At 36.1% G+C, this 16,026-nt stretch overlaps 1 protein-coding gene across 1 annotated transcript in view; it reads left to right on the top strand.

Annotated features, from left to right (window-relative positions):
• Positions 1 to 16,026, top strand: part of SLC2A13 (solute carrier family 2 member 13) — a 427,584-nt gene that overhangs the window by 105,961 nt on the left and 305,597 nt on the right. The window contains exon 3 of the mRNA XM_060165097.1: positions 1,658 to 1,866. Within this exon, the coding sequence (XP_060021080.1) occupies positions 1,658 to 1,866 (209 nt within the window). The remainder of the gene's footprint in view (positions 1 to 1,657; positions 1,867 to 16,026) is intronic.

A 16,026-nucleotide genomic window follows, 5' to 3' on the forward strand; every position in this document is an offset into this window, starting at 1 on the left:
ATGATCCAGTAGAGTTGCTGCATAAAATTTTACTATGAGTGTGAAACAGTTTTCTGTTTAGTTTATGTAGACAGTTTCGATATATATAGCTGTTCTTGTATCATTTCATAAAACATTTACTAAATGCCTACTGTGCAAGATACTTTATAAGGTGCTATGCTGAATATAAAGTTAAATATGCAGTCAAGTGAAATAGGTAAATAATTTATTATAATACAAGGTATAATGACATAAATAGAGGTCAAAAATGTTTTCTAGGTGAGCAGAGGAAGGAGTGATTAAGTATTGGGGTAATTATCAATACTTATGGATTAAAGTATAAAACATGTCTAATAAGATTTCCTTTAATATTGTAGGCCAAGTGATTCATTTAGTCATTCATAAACACTTGGTTCACTTTCTAAATCTTAGTTAATTTTTCTGAGTGTATTTGTAGCTACTGTTTGAGTAGGAGGTACTCTTAACATCCATGTAGCAATTGTGTTTTGTTTTTCTTCTCTTTTTGGAAGTAAAATGAAATTGCCTGGAAAATAATAGACTTACTCATAAGATATGTGTCTTCAGGACTGCTATACTTTTGGTTTAGCATGGCTTAAAAGTTAGAACAGCTTTGAAAAGTGTATTGAGTCTTGATTTATGAATGCCAGTGAGTATGGGTTGTTATGTAATCAGGACTGGCCTTCTGAGCTCTACCACCATAAATCTACCATGGAAAATATTCTGGGAACTTGGATCAATAGAAAACATTCAGGTGTCCTAGATTCATAGAAGCCACCAATTTAAAGAGACCTTGAAGTTTATGTACTCTAACTCAGTTTAAAAAGATTGAGGCCTAGAGGTATTAGGAGATTAGTTCAGTGGTCAGAATAATTTGGAAAGATCTTTGATATTGATATATTCATATTGCTATTTTTGTTATTTCTCTGGTAGATTTAAAGTGCTATGCTTATTTGTTATTTAGAATTTTGTCAGTCATTAAGAATAGACATTTGAAGAAGATGACAACTTAAAACATTAGCAGCTTTTTCATATTTCTAGTCATTTTAATAATGATTATTAGCATCTGACTTCATCTTTTTTCTGCGATCGGCTGCTGTGTGCTTTCCTAACTCTCCCTCCACCCCCCCATTTTTTAAGTAAAGTGCTTTTTTGTCTAAAAAAATGATGCTTGATGGCAAAATGAAATCATAACTAATCATTTACAGAGAAGAAATAACTGTAAAGCAATACATCTGGGCATTTATTTTAATGAAAAGTGTATCTTTTAAACAGATATCAGAGAGTTTTGTCTTAGCCCCATTTTTATATTGTAAATTACAGAATTATATTATATTAGTATTAGATAGGATGGTGATTTTGGTGTTTTGCATGTTGTGTTTGGTTCAGAATGCCTATCCAAAATTATCGTGACTTTTGTCCATTCTTTTTCATTGTAATTTGTGCGAGAGATAAAGAAGAATCAGATTTTTCTCATATTTCAATTTTTCACTATAATATAAAAATATCTTTTCTGGTGACATGCACATATGATGAAAAGAAAATCATTCTAATTTTTACCATTATATGTTATTCCTAGTGTGGTGAACACAAACCTTTTATTCATACTCAGTGCTATTAAGACCACATTTTACAACCATGTATTGATTTCTTATTACAGGTACATGCTGGGACTTGCAGCAATTCCAGCAGTTATACAGTTTTTTGGCTTTCTCTTTTTACCTGAAAGCCCTCGATGGCTTATTCAGAAAGGACAGACTCAGAAGGCCCGTAGAATTTTATCTCAGATGCGTGGTAACCAGACCATTGATGAGGAGTATGATAGCATCAAAAACAACATTGAAGAAGAGGAAAAAGAGGTTGGCTCAGGTATGTGGATTTTATACATATATGAATTTTAAAACTACATAATAGTTTTACTTATAAATTATATTCTTTTAGTATTATTTAATGTCTCTAAATGATGAAGTGGGTTAATATGTATAACTAAACCAAAATAAACATATTTTAATTTTAAAAGCAATATAATAATGTTATAAAAGAATGAAGAGGGCTTCCCTGGTGGCGCAGTGGTTGAGAGTCCGCCTGCCGATGCAGGGGACACGGGTTTGTGCCCCGGTCCGGGAAGATCCCACGTGCCACGGAGCGGCTACGCCCGTCAGCCATGGCAGCTAAGCCTGTGTGTCCGGAGCCTGTGCTCCGCAACGGGAGAGGCCACAGCAGTGAGAGGCCCACGTACCGCAAAAAAAAAAAAAAAAAAAAATGAAGAAAACACTGCCATAATGCCACTGTCCTCAAATAATTACTGTTTTTATTTTTGTAATTTCTTTTATTTTAAGTCAGATATACTTGACATAGTTGTCATTTTGAGTGTGGGGACATTTTTTGAGTATATGTATATTTTACATATATTTAATATATAAATATAAGTATGTATTATTGACCTTCTATATTAAATAAAAGTTCAGTTTGAACTGTTGTCAAAATAAATCACTTTAGTAAAATTAAATACCTTGTTTACATGTGTTACATTGATTTCCATACTAATTTTTATAAAGACTAAGAATACCTTCATATACTAGTTATGGAATAATTTTGCATTTCCCTGTTTAATTGGCTAATCACAATTTAACCATGTCAGAAACCAAAAAAAGCATGGTTCTGCTTAATTTATGTTGATGAATTTATTTTCAGAGAAGAAATCACGTAGGGATTTAAAAATTCTCAGGCAAGATCTGTAATCTTGACAGTCTGATTTGGGTAAGCGATTTGCCAGATGGGAATGATGGGAAAAGGTAGACATTTTACAATTCCCTGCTGGATTCACATTCCCCAAAATTGTTTCATTTTCTCTCAACCTTCCTTCTGCCTCTACATTAATTGGTTGTTCAATGGAGATGCTTACTTATATTAGTCAAATTATTTTTCATACCTGAGAAAATGCCAAACACACACACACAACCCTTTATTGATATATGTCATACACAAGTCTTGGAAGGTCTGTTCACTCACTCTTACTATCTTTTGGTAGAGCTGAAGAAGCAATAGAATGAACACTGCAGAAACTGGTCACTGTGGTAGCCACACATGGTTTGACTTACATATACACAGTACATGATAGTCACATACACAGTGTGATCTTATTACCTCCTTGCTCAGACGAAAGCCCCTCAGACAAAAGCCCCTAGATAATTGTGAGCCCACTCTAGGTGAAGGTCATTTTTAGCAAAAAGTTTCTGAGTATATACCATGTGCCTGGCATTGTCAGCATTTCCTATACTCTGCACATTAGTGCAAGTATTACAGAGAATTTTGTTTTAACAAAATTAATTCACTTAGTTCAAGATTGTGTTAATTTTTAAAATACAATTTTAAGTGTCTATTTAAATTACAAATAACTTCTTTCATGCTTCTGTCTAAATTCCTCTCAGCAGCTGCTTGAATGAAATATGAGGTTGTTTCATATTGTAATCAATAACGTAATGTAATTACATGTAATCAGTATACTTGAAACCCATGTGCTAATAATGTGTGAGTGGAAATCTTTTCAGAGTATTAGGTTATATTAAATACTACTTAGAACATAAGTTTTTATTAATTTATGTTAAGGTTAGAAACAACAACTTAATAAAAAAACACTTCTTGTTTAGGAGTAGGGATACCACTGACTTTACTACAAAGCATTGAACATGTAGCTTCACTTTGACTACTTAAAAAGTTGTGTGACTGGTCTAGCCATGCACTTGTTGACGATGCACGCTGTTTGAGTCTCATGACTATTTGGAATGTGTAACCAAATGGGTTTTTAGAAACTTGAGGTAGATAGGATTGCAGTTATCTGTGTCTGCTTTAGTTTTTATTAGACGTCTTTGGGAACTAAGTAGGACACTATTTTATGTATACCTATTGGATATAGATAAAATAGTTAGCTATTTACCTATTTCCTCATATTGCTTTATATGCACATTTGGCACAAATCTTTTTAAAAAAATTATATACATAAAATTTATTTGTTATGCATTACATATTGATAGAAAACGTAAAGGCAGATATCACTTCAAAGACAAAGTGGCACACATCTTAATACCATAATATTATCCACTGAATCCTAATTTGTCTTATGCTTGCGTAAATATTGTAAACTTTGTAACTAATAGGATTAATAATTTTTCCATTTCTGGATTTGTATTATTTGTGTACTGTCATCTTGCTTAATTTTAAAACTAATCTCATGTTCTTTTATAAAGGTAAAGAATTAAGAGCATTATGGCATGAATGCACACAGACAGTTTTGCCGGGGTTATACAAGCACCAGTAATTTGGGGCTTCATTTTTGTGACTGATAAATTTGACCACAGTAAAACGTATTCTGCACAGTATGAATTTTATTGCATCATTTTCATCTCAGTTCAGTTGGAAAATAGAGAGTAGTGCTAGGACTTGTGTTACAAACCAGAAGGTCCTGCCCTCAGTCACTTTACATTTGGAAAGATAGGCTAGTTGGACAACTACACATGAAGAAACAGCTAACTTTGAAATAACAAAAATGTTCTGGCTCAGAGAACAGTCAGCCATTGTGTTGGAGGGTTAGAGAGTGACTTGTGTTAATCTGTCCATGGATTCTGATGAATTTTGAGCCATGACTTCAAGCCCAGGAACTCTGAGTAGTGGAGGGTAGTTGCTTGGAGGGACGAACCTTGTCCTAGGCACCATAAAATACTCAGCTATTCCAGGAGGGTAGAAAATGGTTGTTTAATACGACCACCTTTCCTTTTGGCAGAAATGTTTTATCATCAGACGTGGTGGCTTAGTTACCTGCTACCTGTGAGCCAAATAGGTCTGATTCCAGATCAGTAAACGATGTCCTTCTCTCAGAGTTTCCAGTGGATTTGTGACTTGTGACTATAATGGTACTTGGTTATGTGACCGTCCTCTATTTGTAGGATTTTATTCCTTGGTCACGTGAGTTTAAATTTGACCTCTTTGAGGAAAATAGGCATAGCTGCTGAACTATGTATTAATTTTTTTGATGTGTGAAATGTCAGTGTATATGGGACTTACTTACTTCCTGTTTCAAAACATACTTTATGACTTTATGTAGTGAATATGGTGGCTTCTCTGACCAGGTCTGCAGGAGAAGTGAGGCTCATAGGCCATGCTGTGGAACAGGATTGGGTTATAATGGGATTTCATCTCTTCTTCTGCACATGACATAAAAGTCGACCTCTTTAGCATGTGATTTCTCCACTATAGGGGGAAAAAGGCAGTTTATGGGAAAAGAAGCAAACAATTTTCATTTGTGTTCAACACTGTTTATACATCCTGTAGGACTAATAAAGTGAGACTAGAAGAAATGACAGCTTGGTTGGGAAAGCTCTCGGAATTGGGAGACAGGGAAATGAAAGACTTGTCCTGGCTCCATTCCAAACTTGTAATCCTAAAAGGATTTTGGGGGGAGCACTGAACCTCAGTTTTCTACTAGGTTTTTAAGAAAAGAGAACCGGATTATAACAGCTCCACAGTCTGATTTTTTAGTTTTAAAAGTCTGTGAGAAATGCCTGTTTTAAAATTTCTAAATACTGGAACTTCCCAGGTGGTCCAGTGGTAAAGAATACGCTTTCCAATGCAGGGGACGCAGGTTTGATCCCTGGTCGGGGAACTAAGATCTCACATGCCGCAGCGCAGCTAAGCCTGCATGACACAACTACTGAGCCCATGTACCTCACCTAGAGAGCCCCCCGTGTGCTGCAAACTACAGAGCCCATGTGCTCTGGAGGCTGCATGCCACAACTAGAGAGAATCCCACATGCCGCAATGAAGATCCTGCGTGCAACTAAGACCCGACGCAGCCAAAAATAAAAAAAATTAAAAATAATAAAACAAAAATTCTAAATATACAAGAGTCTTTCATTCTGAAATACTTATTGAGTGACACTCAGTAAATGTGGGGATGTGGCAGTAAGTAGATAGACAAGGTTCTGGCCCACTGGGAAGAGGTACACAACTGATAAATAAAAGAGTAAATAATTACCAGATAACTACAAATTGTGGTAATTGCTTTGAAGGAAACAAACAGGATAATAACATATTTATAGAGGGACTGAAGAGGGGCTACTTTAGGTGGGATGATTAGGAAACACTTCTCTGAAGAGGTGAGTTTGAATGGTGATAAAGTATCAGCAATGTAGAGAACTAAAGGGAAGATGGTTCTAGGCAGAGGGAACAGCAAATGCAAAATTATACGTATTGTTAAGTTACCAGATTAATTTTCTCAGAACATTTTGATTATATATATACATGTACATGTACCAGAGTTTAAAGACATTTCAGTAATAACTAACTATACATCTTTATTTATCCCAGGTTGCCAAGCCAAAGCTTGGAATTAGTAGAGACACAATTACTACTTTAAGAATTAAAGGCACATTTGAGTACAAAATAATATACCATTTCTAACATTTTGTTGCTTATCTCGTACGGTTTATCTTACTAGTTTATTTCACGTTGCATAGATGTGGAATAGAGTCATGACTTGTATGTACATGCGCACTTAGGCTGCTTCCAATTCTAGGCTATTGTTAATAATGCTACAGTGAACACAGGGGTGCATTTATCTTTTTGAATTAGTGTTTTGGTTTTCTTCGGGTAAATATCCGGAAGTGAAATTGCTGGGTCATATGGTAGTTCTATTTTTAGGTTTTTAAGGAACCTCCATACTGTTTTTCCACAGTGGCTGCACCAATTTACATGCCCACCAACAGTGTAGAAGTGTTCCCTTTTTTTCCACATCTTCGCCAGCATTTGTTATTTGTGGTCTTTTTGATGATAGCCATTCTGATAGGTGTGAGGTGATACCTCATTGTGGTTTTGCTTTCCATTTTTCTGATGATTAGTGATGTTGAGCATCTTTTCATGTGCCTGTTGGTCATCTCTGTGTCTTCTTTGGAAAAGCATCTATTCATGTCTTTGACCCATGTTTTAATTGGGTTGTTTGTTTTTTGCTATTGAGTTGTATGAGCTGTTTATATTTTGGATATTAATCCCTTATTGGTCATATCATTTGCAAATATTTTCTCTCATTCTGTATATTGTCTTTTCATTTTTTCGATGGTTTCCTTTGCTGTGCAAAAGCTTTTAGATAGGTCCCATTTGCCTAAGGTGACAGATCCAAAAAACATTGCTTTGATTTATGTCAAAGAGTGTTCTATGCTTTCTTGTAGAAGTCTTATGATTTTCAGTCTTACATTTAAGTCTTTAATCCATTTTGAGTTTATTTTTGTATATGGTTTGAGAAAATGTTCTAATTTTATTCTTTTACATGTAGCTGTCCAGTTTTCCCAGCAGCACTTATTGAAGAGACTGTCTTTTTCTCATTGTGTATTCTTGCCTCCTGTGTCATAGATTGACTGACCATAAATGTGTGAGTTTATTTCTCTCTATTCTGTTCCACTGATCTATGTGTCGGTTTGGGGGCCAGTACCATACTGTTTTGATGACTTTGTAATATAGTCTGAAGTCAGGAAACATGATACCTCCAGCTCTGTTATTTTTCTCAAGATTGTTGTGGCTTTTCAGGGTCTTCGTGTTTCCATACAAATTTTAGGATTACTTCTTTTATTTCTGTGAAGTATGCCACTAGTAGTTTGATAGGGATTGCATTGACTCTGTAGATTGCCTTGGGTAGTATGGTCATTTTAACAATATTAATTCTTCCTGTCCATCAACATGGTATATCTTTGCATCAGTTTGTGTCCTCTTCCATTTCTTTCACAGCATTTTATAGTTTTCTGAGTACAGGCATTTTATTTCTGTAGTTAAATTTATTCCCTAGGTATTTTATAGTTTTTGATGTGATGGTAAATGGGATTTTTAAAACATTTCTCTTTCTGATATTTTATTTTTAGTGTATAGAAATGCAACATATTTCTATATATTAAATTTGTATCCTGCTGTATTTAAACTTCACTGTATTAATTGATGAGCTCTAGTGCTTTTTCAGTGGTGGCTTTAGGATTTTCTATGTATAGTACCATGTCATCTGCAAACAGTGACAGTTTTACTTGTTCCTTTCAAATTTGGATTCCTTTTATTTCTTTTTTCTTGTCTGCTGTGACTGGGACTTCCAATTCTATGCTGAATAGAAGTGGTGAGAGAGGGTATTCTTGTCTTCTTCCTGATCTTATAGGAATCCTTTCAAATTTCACTGCTGAGTATGATGTTAGCTGTGGGTTTTTCATATTTGGTTTTATTATGTTGAGGTATGTTCTCTCTATACCCACTTTGTAGAGAGTTTTTATCATAAACGGATGTTGAATTTTATCACAAGATTTTTCTGCATCTATTCAGATAATCATATGATTTTTATTCTTCATTTTGTCAATGTGGTTTATCACATTAATTGATTTGTGGGTAGTGAGCCATCTCTGGGATGAATCCCACTTGATCATGGTGTATGATTCTTTTAATGTATTGCTGGATTTGATTTGCTATTATTTTGTTGAGGATTTTTGCATCTATGTTAATCAGTGATAATGGTCTGTAATTGTTTTTCTTGTTTTTGATATTTCTGTCTGTTTTTGGTATCAGGCTGTGCTGGCCTCGTAGAATGAGTTTGGAAGCATTCCTCCCTCTGCAATTTTTGGGAATAGTTCAAGAAGGATACATGTTAACTCTTCTCTAAATGTTTGGTAGAATTCACCTGTGAAGCCATCTGTTTCTGGACTTTTGTTTGTTGAGAGTTTTGATTATTGATTCAATTTCATTACTGGTAATCAGTCTGTTCATATTTTCTATTTCTTTTTGGTTCAGTTTTGGGAGATTGTACATTTCTAGGTGTTTGTCCATTTCTTCTAGATTATTCATTTTATTGGCATATAATTGTTCATATGATCCTTTGTATTTCTGTGGTGTCGGTTATAAGTATTCCTTTTTACATTTCTGATTTAATCAATTTGGGTCCTCTCTCTTTTTTTGTTGGTCAGTTGGCTTAAGGTTTATCAATTTTGTTTATCTTTTAAAAGAACCGGCTCTTCATCTCATTGATCACTTCTGTTGTTTCTTTAGTTTCTATTTTATTTATTTCTACTCTGGTCTTTGATTTCTTTCCTTCTACTAACTTTGGGTTTTGTTTGTTCTTTTTCTAGTTCCTTAGGGGTAAGTTTAGGTTGTTCATTTGAGATTTTTCTCATTTCCTGAGGTTGGCTTGTATCACTATAAACTTCCTTCTTAGAACTGCTTCTCCTACATCCCATAGATTTTGGGTCATTGTGCTTTGTTTTCATTTGTCTCCAGGTTTTTTTTTTTTTTCTCCTTTGATTTCTTTTTCCATCCCCTCACTTAAGTCTGTGTGTGTCTTAGATCTGAAGTGAGTCCATTGTAGATAGCATATATATGAGTTAGTTTTTGTATCCATTCAGCCACTCTATGTCCTTTCATGGGAGCATGTAGTCTATTTAAATTTAAAGTAATTATTGTTAGATATGTACTTACTGCCTTTTAAAAAAATTGTTTTGGTGTAGTTTTGTAGTTATTTTTTGTTTATTTCCTTTTGTTCTGTGCCCTTGTGATTTGATGACTGTCTTTAGTGTTATGCTTTGATTCCTTTCTCTTTTTTGTTTGTATCTATTATAGGTTTCTGGTTTGTGGTTACCATGAGGTATATTTATAGCAATATATGTATTCATATATATATATATATGATTATTTTAAGCTGCTGATCTCTTAATTTCAAATGCTATTTAATAATCCTGCATTTTATTCCCCTTTCCCAGGGTTACTTTTTTTGATGTCATATTTTACATATTTTTGTTTTGTGTATTCCTTAACTACTTATTGCAGATACAGATGATTTTACTAGTTTTGCCTTTTAACCTTTTTACTGACTTTGTACGTGGTTGATTTACTACCTTTACTGTATTTTTGCCTTTACCAATGAGCTTTTTCTTTTAGTAATTTTCATGTTTCTAGTTGTGGCCTTTTCTTTTATGCTTAGAGAAGTTCCTTGAACGTTCCTTGAACGTTTCTTGTAAAGGAGTTATGGTGCTGAACTCTTAGCTTTTGCTTATCTGTAAACCTTTTGATCTCTCCATCAAATCTGAATGAAAGCCTTCCCGGGTAGGTATTCTTTGATATAGGTTTTTCCCTTTCATCACTTTAAATATATTGTGACACTCCCTTCTGGCCTGCAGGGTTTGCAATGAAAAGTCAGCTGATAGCCCTGAGGGTCCCAAGTCTAGTGTCTGTGCACTGATGTGTGGTCCTCGGTCCTAGGCCCTCTGGTGGACATGGCCATGTCCAGGGGTGGCTGTGGGCTCAAGGGGTCTTAAGGCAGCCTTCCTGCTTTTGGGGGGCTGTTTCCCCTTCAGGCTAGTTGCTTGGCCTGAGGCGTCCCAGTATAGGTGCTTATAGCCTAGCGGGCAGGGCCGGGTCCCTAGGCTGATAAGGTACAGGGAGGGCTTGCTAACACCACTGTCCATGTGGTAGAACAAGCTCCCCAAAATGGATACTGCCAGTGTCTGTGTCCCCAGGGTGAGCTCCAGTTGCCTCCTGCTTCTGGAGATTCTCCAAGATCAGCCTGCATCTGACCCAGGGTCCTTTAAAATTACTGTTTCTGCCATAGGTCTCTGAGCATATGGTGTGTGTGCCCTTTAATAGTTGAGTCTACATTCCACAGCCCTCTGGCTCTCCTGAATGTAAGCCCTACTGGCCTTCAAAGCCAAATTTTCTGGGGGCTTGTTTTCCCAGTGAGGGACCCTCTGCAATTGTAATTATCCTCCCATTTGTGGGTCGCCCACCCAGAGGTGTGGGTCTTGACTATACCTCTGCCTCTCCTATCCATCTCATTGTGGTTTCTTCTTTATATCTTTAGTTGTATAATATTTTTTTTCTGGTAGGTTCTGGCCTTTCTCATCAATAGTTGCTCTGTAAATGGTTGTAATTTTGGTGTGCCCGTGAGATGAGGTGAGCTTAGGGTCTTCCTACTCCGCCATTATGGACAAGATCTCTTTAATTTTTTTTGTTCTTTTAAATGGAGGTATAATTGACATATAACTTTATATTAGTTTCAGGTGTACAACATAATGATTTGTCATATATGTACATACTGTGAAATGATCACCACAATAAGTTTACTTAACATCCATCACCACACATAATAAAAAACATTTTTTTCTTAACTTTTTCAATTTCTTATCCAGCACCAGAGAACACGTATTTTTCTAGGGTGGTGTCAAAGGAGAGTGAAGGCCGTTGCTGACATGCTTAGCAGAACCCCTTAGGCAGGGCTCAGGGAAAGTACGAAATAAGGCACCATCTCTGTCACTCTCTTCTGGGCTCTGCAGTGGGGGATTAAGGCAGGATCATTGGAGGGAAAATGTAAACAAAGAAAGCTTTTTCTCCCTAGAGAAATATGCAGATGTTGATGTTAGAACCATTACAGAAAGACCAGGGAAAGTGTTTTGGGAGCGTGGAGTTGTCCGGGCAGCTTCAGTGCAACAACAGATTGATAAAGGGAGCCAGGCAAGGGGGAGACTGAGTCCAGACCTCCGGTGGCAGGGGTAGCCTCCTGCAAATCTGTTCATCTGTTTACAGCACATGGTCATTCTCAGGAATTTAAAACTGTATATGGACTTTCTTTTAAGGCAAAAGCTTTTTTGTGTGTCCTGTCTATCTATCTATACACACACACACACAAACAGATATATATATATATATATGGATATATATATATATATATATATTTTACAGTTAATATTACCTAGATCACCTAAATCACGGATACTTCCAAAATTGATTTATTTCATGAAAAAGTGTCACTGAGAAAGCTGGCCCTACCCTTTGGGCACTAAAATCTTAATATTTAGGTATATGTGAGAAGTAGCAGCCTAGAGGCACTAACTAATGCTTTAAACTGAAATTAGATCCAGGCCTACTGGTTGCTAGTCACTATTGTAGTGCATTCAGGGTTACCTATACAGTGTATAATCTTTGCAGAAACACTTACATCAAGAAGATTTACATTGTTTAACTGTATCAACAAATCAACTCAGTAATCTGGGAGAATGTTGGTTCTGTGTTTTCCCTTTGTTGGGTAGTTTAATCTCTAGCCTGGAAAGGAAGAATGCTGTAGGGTAGAAAATTTATTCAAGACGCTCCTGTGAGTTCGTTTTTTAAAACCTGGTTTGATTTACCTCTAGCTCTTTGGGGGTCACATCTATGGTGTACAGGAAAGAACAGCTGCATCTATCTCTTTTTTCCCTCCAGTAATTTTAAAATTAGGTCATCAAGACTCATATCCTCATGAGTCAGTTTCTTTTCCTGTGAACTGATATTGTCTGTGGTCATTTCAACAAATCATGTTCTGCAGAGAGGTCAGAAAGTGTAGATATATATCATCGATTTTGATAGAAATCCTTACAAAAGTTTCTTTAGAAATCTAATTCCAGCCTAATGACATTGCAGTGGGATGCTCATTGCAGGTGACATCTGCTGCACTTAGAGCAAAGTGTCATTTTTCCTAATATTTCTGGTAGTTTTGCTTATATTTTCTTCGTGTGATAGTACAGTGCTTTCTGACCCAAAGTAATTGCATGTATGCTATTTACTGGGTGAACTTGAAATAGATATTAACAAATTGTTTCTCAGCAAGATGACAACCAATTTTCCACATGTAGGCCAAGAAAACATATCTATATTCTATATTCTTGACATTGTCACAAAATTGCCCAAATTGTCAATGTGTGAGGTTGTTATACGTATCTCCTATGGTAAAGGGTAGATTAAAATAAAAGGTCAAGTGAAAAGCTGCTTTAATTTTCTATCCTTGTGTTAAAAAGCTGTAAGCTGAAGGATTATTAAAACAATATATAATTCTATTGTCTTTTTAAAAAAATTTTGATGGCTGTGTCAGGTATTAGTTGTCGCACACGGGATCTTTGTTGCAGCGCGTGGGCTTCTCTCTAGTTGTGGCGTGTGGGTTTTCTCTTCTCTAGTTGTGGCATGTGGGCTCCAGAGCGCATGGACTCTGTAGTTTGTGGCATGCAGCCTCTGTCATTGAGGTGCCTGAGCTCAGTAGGTGTGGTGCACAGGCTTAGTTGCCCCGTGGCATGTGGGATCTTAGTTCCCCAGCCAGGGATTGAATCTGTATCCCCTACATTGGAAGGTGAATTCTTTATCACTGGACCACCAGGGAAGTTCCTCAGATTTTAGTTAAACTTACTTTTCTAGGCATCATGACTTATTTAAAAGAACCTCTATTTAATTCAACATGGCTTTAAATAAAGGTTGCTTTGGATTTTTTAAACTCCAGAGAATTTTTAAAATCATAAGCAGAATTAGAATATTTCTTAGACAAAGAGATAAGGAATGGCATAGAGAAGATTTTCCACTCGGCAAATCACAGGAGAAGGAAGTACTTTTCACATTACCTGTAGCCTTTCAAGCCATTTTCACTGATTTGTATTGAAAATGCAGATTGTCTTAGGAAGTTGATAGGTAGTACTTGATGGTTCATCCTTCTGCTTTCTTGCTACGATGTACTTAAATCCATATTTCATAAAAAAAAATCCATGCTAGTTTTGACTGTGTCAAATTTTTCCTTTTTACTCCTACACATCGTGAAGTTTTTCTGTATTTAATACAAATAGGAGGAGAAAACCCAACAAAGTACATTGCAAAAGGAATATAGTTCTTGAGTTGCTGCTTTAGGGTAGTTCATTTCCAACTTAACACTAAACCCATCATTCAGCACAAGTGATAGTCTGGTTTGTAAATAAAACTCTGGTCTGGAGTTTTTTTCCTTGAGAAAAGACAAGTTGTTGTGCCCTTTAAAGGTTACCTAGTGTGTGGAGAAGGTTAGAGGAATATTCTGAAGAAAACCCAATTATCTCCATCTCAGAGGGGAAGGCACATGAACCACTCTTGAATGTTGGGACTTTTTAGTGATAACAGGAAAGTTCCATTGATGGGCTGCAGAATCACAATATTAATAACCATGTCGTGTGGTATCTGAAGAACCTTACCTATTAACAAATATCAGAAGAGGTCTTCTCGAATGTTTCTCAAAGATCGAAGCATTACTCTTAATTTTTTCTATTGTTTTTTTTTAACATCTTTATTGGAGTATAATTGCTTTACAATGGTGTGTTAATTTCTGCTTTATAACAAAGTGAATCACCTATACATATACATATATCCCCATATCTCCTCCCTCTTGCGTCTACCTCCCACCCTCCCTATCCCACCCCTTTCGGTGGTCACAAAGCACCGAGCTGATCTGCCTGTACTGCGTGGCTGCTTCTCACTAGCTATCTATTTAACATTTGGTAGTGTATATATGTCCATGCCACTCTCTCACTTCGTCCCAGCTTACCCTACCCCCACCCTGTGTCCTCAGTTCCATTCTCTACATCTGCATTTTTATTCCTGGCCTGCCACTAGGTTCTTCAGAACCATTTTTTTGCCTTTTTTTTTAGATTCCGTATATGTGTGTTAGCATACAATATTGGTTTTTCTTTTTCTGACTTCACTCTGTAGGACAGACTCTGGGTCCCATCCACCTTACTACAAATAACTCAATTTCATTTCTTTTTATGCCTGAGTAATATTCCATTGTATATATGTGCCACATCATCTTTATCCATTCATCTGTCGATGGACACTTAAGTTGCTTCCATGTCCTGGCTATCGTAAATAGAGCTGCAGTGAACACTGCAGTACATGACTCTTTTTGAATTATGGTTTTCTCAGGGCATATGCCCAGTAGAGGGATTGCTGGGTCACATGGTAGTTCTATTTTTAGTTTTTTAAGGAACCTCCATGCTGTTCTCCATAGTGCGTATATCAGTTTACATTCCCACCAACAGTGCAAGAGGGTGCCCGTTTCTCCACACCCTCTCCAGCATTTATTGTTTGTAGATTTTTTGATGATACCCATTCTAACTGGTGTGAGGGGATACCTCATTGTAGTTTTGATTTGCATTTCTCTAATGATTAGTGATGTTGAGCATCCTTTCATGTGTTTGTTGGCAATGTGTATATCTTCTTTGGAGAAATGTCTGTTTAGGTCTTCTGCCCATTTTTGGATTGGGTTGTTTGTTTTTTTGATATTGAGCTGCATGAGCTGCTTGTAAATTTTGGAGATTAATCCTTTGTCAGTTGATTCATTTGCAAATATTTTCTCCCATTCTGAGGGTTGTCTTTTCATCTTGTTTATGGTTTCTTTTGCTGTCCAAAAGCTTTTAAGTTTCATTAGTTCCCATTTGTTTATTTTCGTTTTTATTTCCATTTCTCTAGGAGGTGGGTCAAAAAGGATCTTGCTGTGATTTATGTAATACAGTGTTCTGCCTATGTTTTCCTCTAAGAATTTTATAGTGGCCTTACATTTAGGTCTTTAATCCATTTTGAGTTTATTTTTGTGTATGGTGTTAGGGAGTGTTCTAATTTTATTCTTTTACATGTAGCTGTCCAGTTTACCCAGCACCACTTATTGAAGAGGCTGTCTTTTCTCCACTGTATATTCTTGCCTCCTTTATCAAAAATAAGGTGTCCATATGTGCGTAGGTTTCTCTCAGTTCTTTCTGTCATTCCGTTGATCTATATTTCTGTTTTTGTGCCAGTACCAGACTGTCTTGATTACTGTAGCTTTGTAGTATAGTCTGAAATCAGGGAGCCTGATTTCTCCAGCTCCATTTTTCTTACTCAAGATTGCTTTGGCTCTTCAGGGTCTTTTGTGTTTCCATACAAACTGTGAAATTTTTTGTTATAGTTCTGTAAAAATGCCATTGGTAGTTTAATAGGGATTGCATTGAATCTGTAGATTGCTTTGGGTAGTATAGTCATTTTCACAATGTTGATTTTTCCAATCCAAGAACATGATATATCTCTCCATCTATTTGTATCATCTTTTATTTCTTTCACCAGTGTCTTATAGTTTTCTGCATACAGGTCTTTTGTCCCCTTAGGTAGGTTTATTCCTAGGTATTTTATTCTTTATGTTGGAATGGTAAATGAGAGTGTTTCCTTAATTCCTCT

The sequence above is a fragment of the Lagenorhynchus albirostris genome, chromosome 11 (genome assembly GCF_949774975.1).
Source record: "Lagenorhynchus albirostris chromosome 11, mLagAlb1.1, whole genome shotgun sequence".
Taxonomy (NCBI): Eukaryota; Metazoa; Chordata; class Mammalia; order Artiodactyla; family Delphinidae; genus Lagenorhynchus; species Lagenorhynchus albirostris.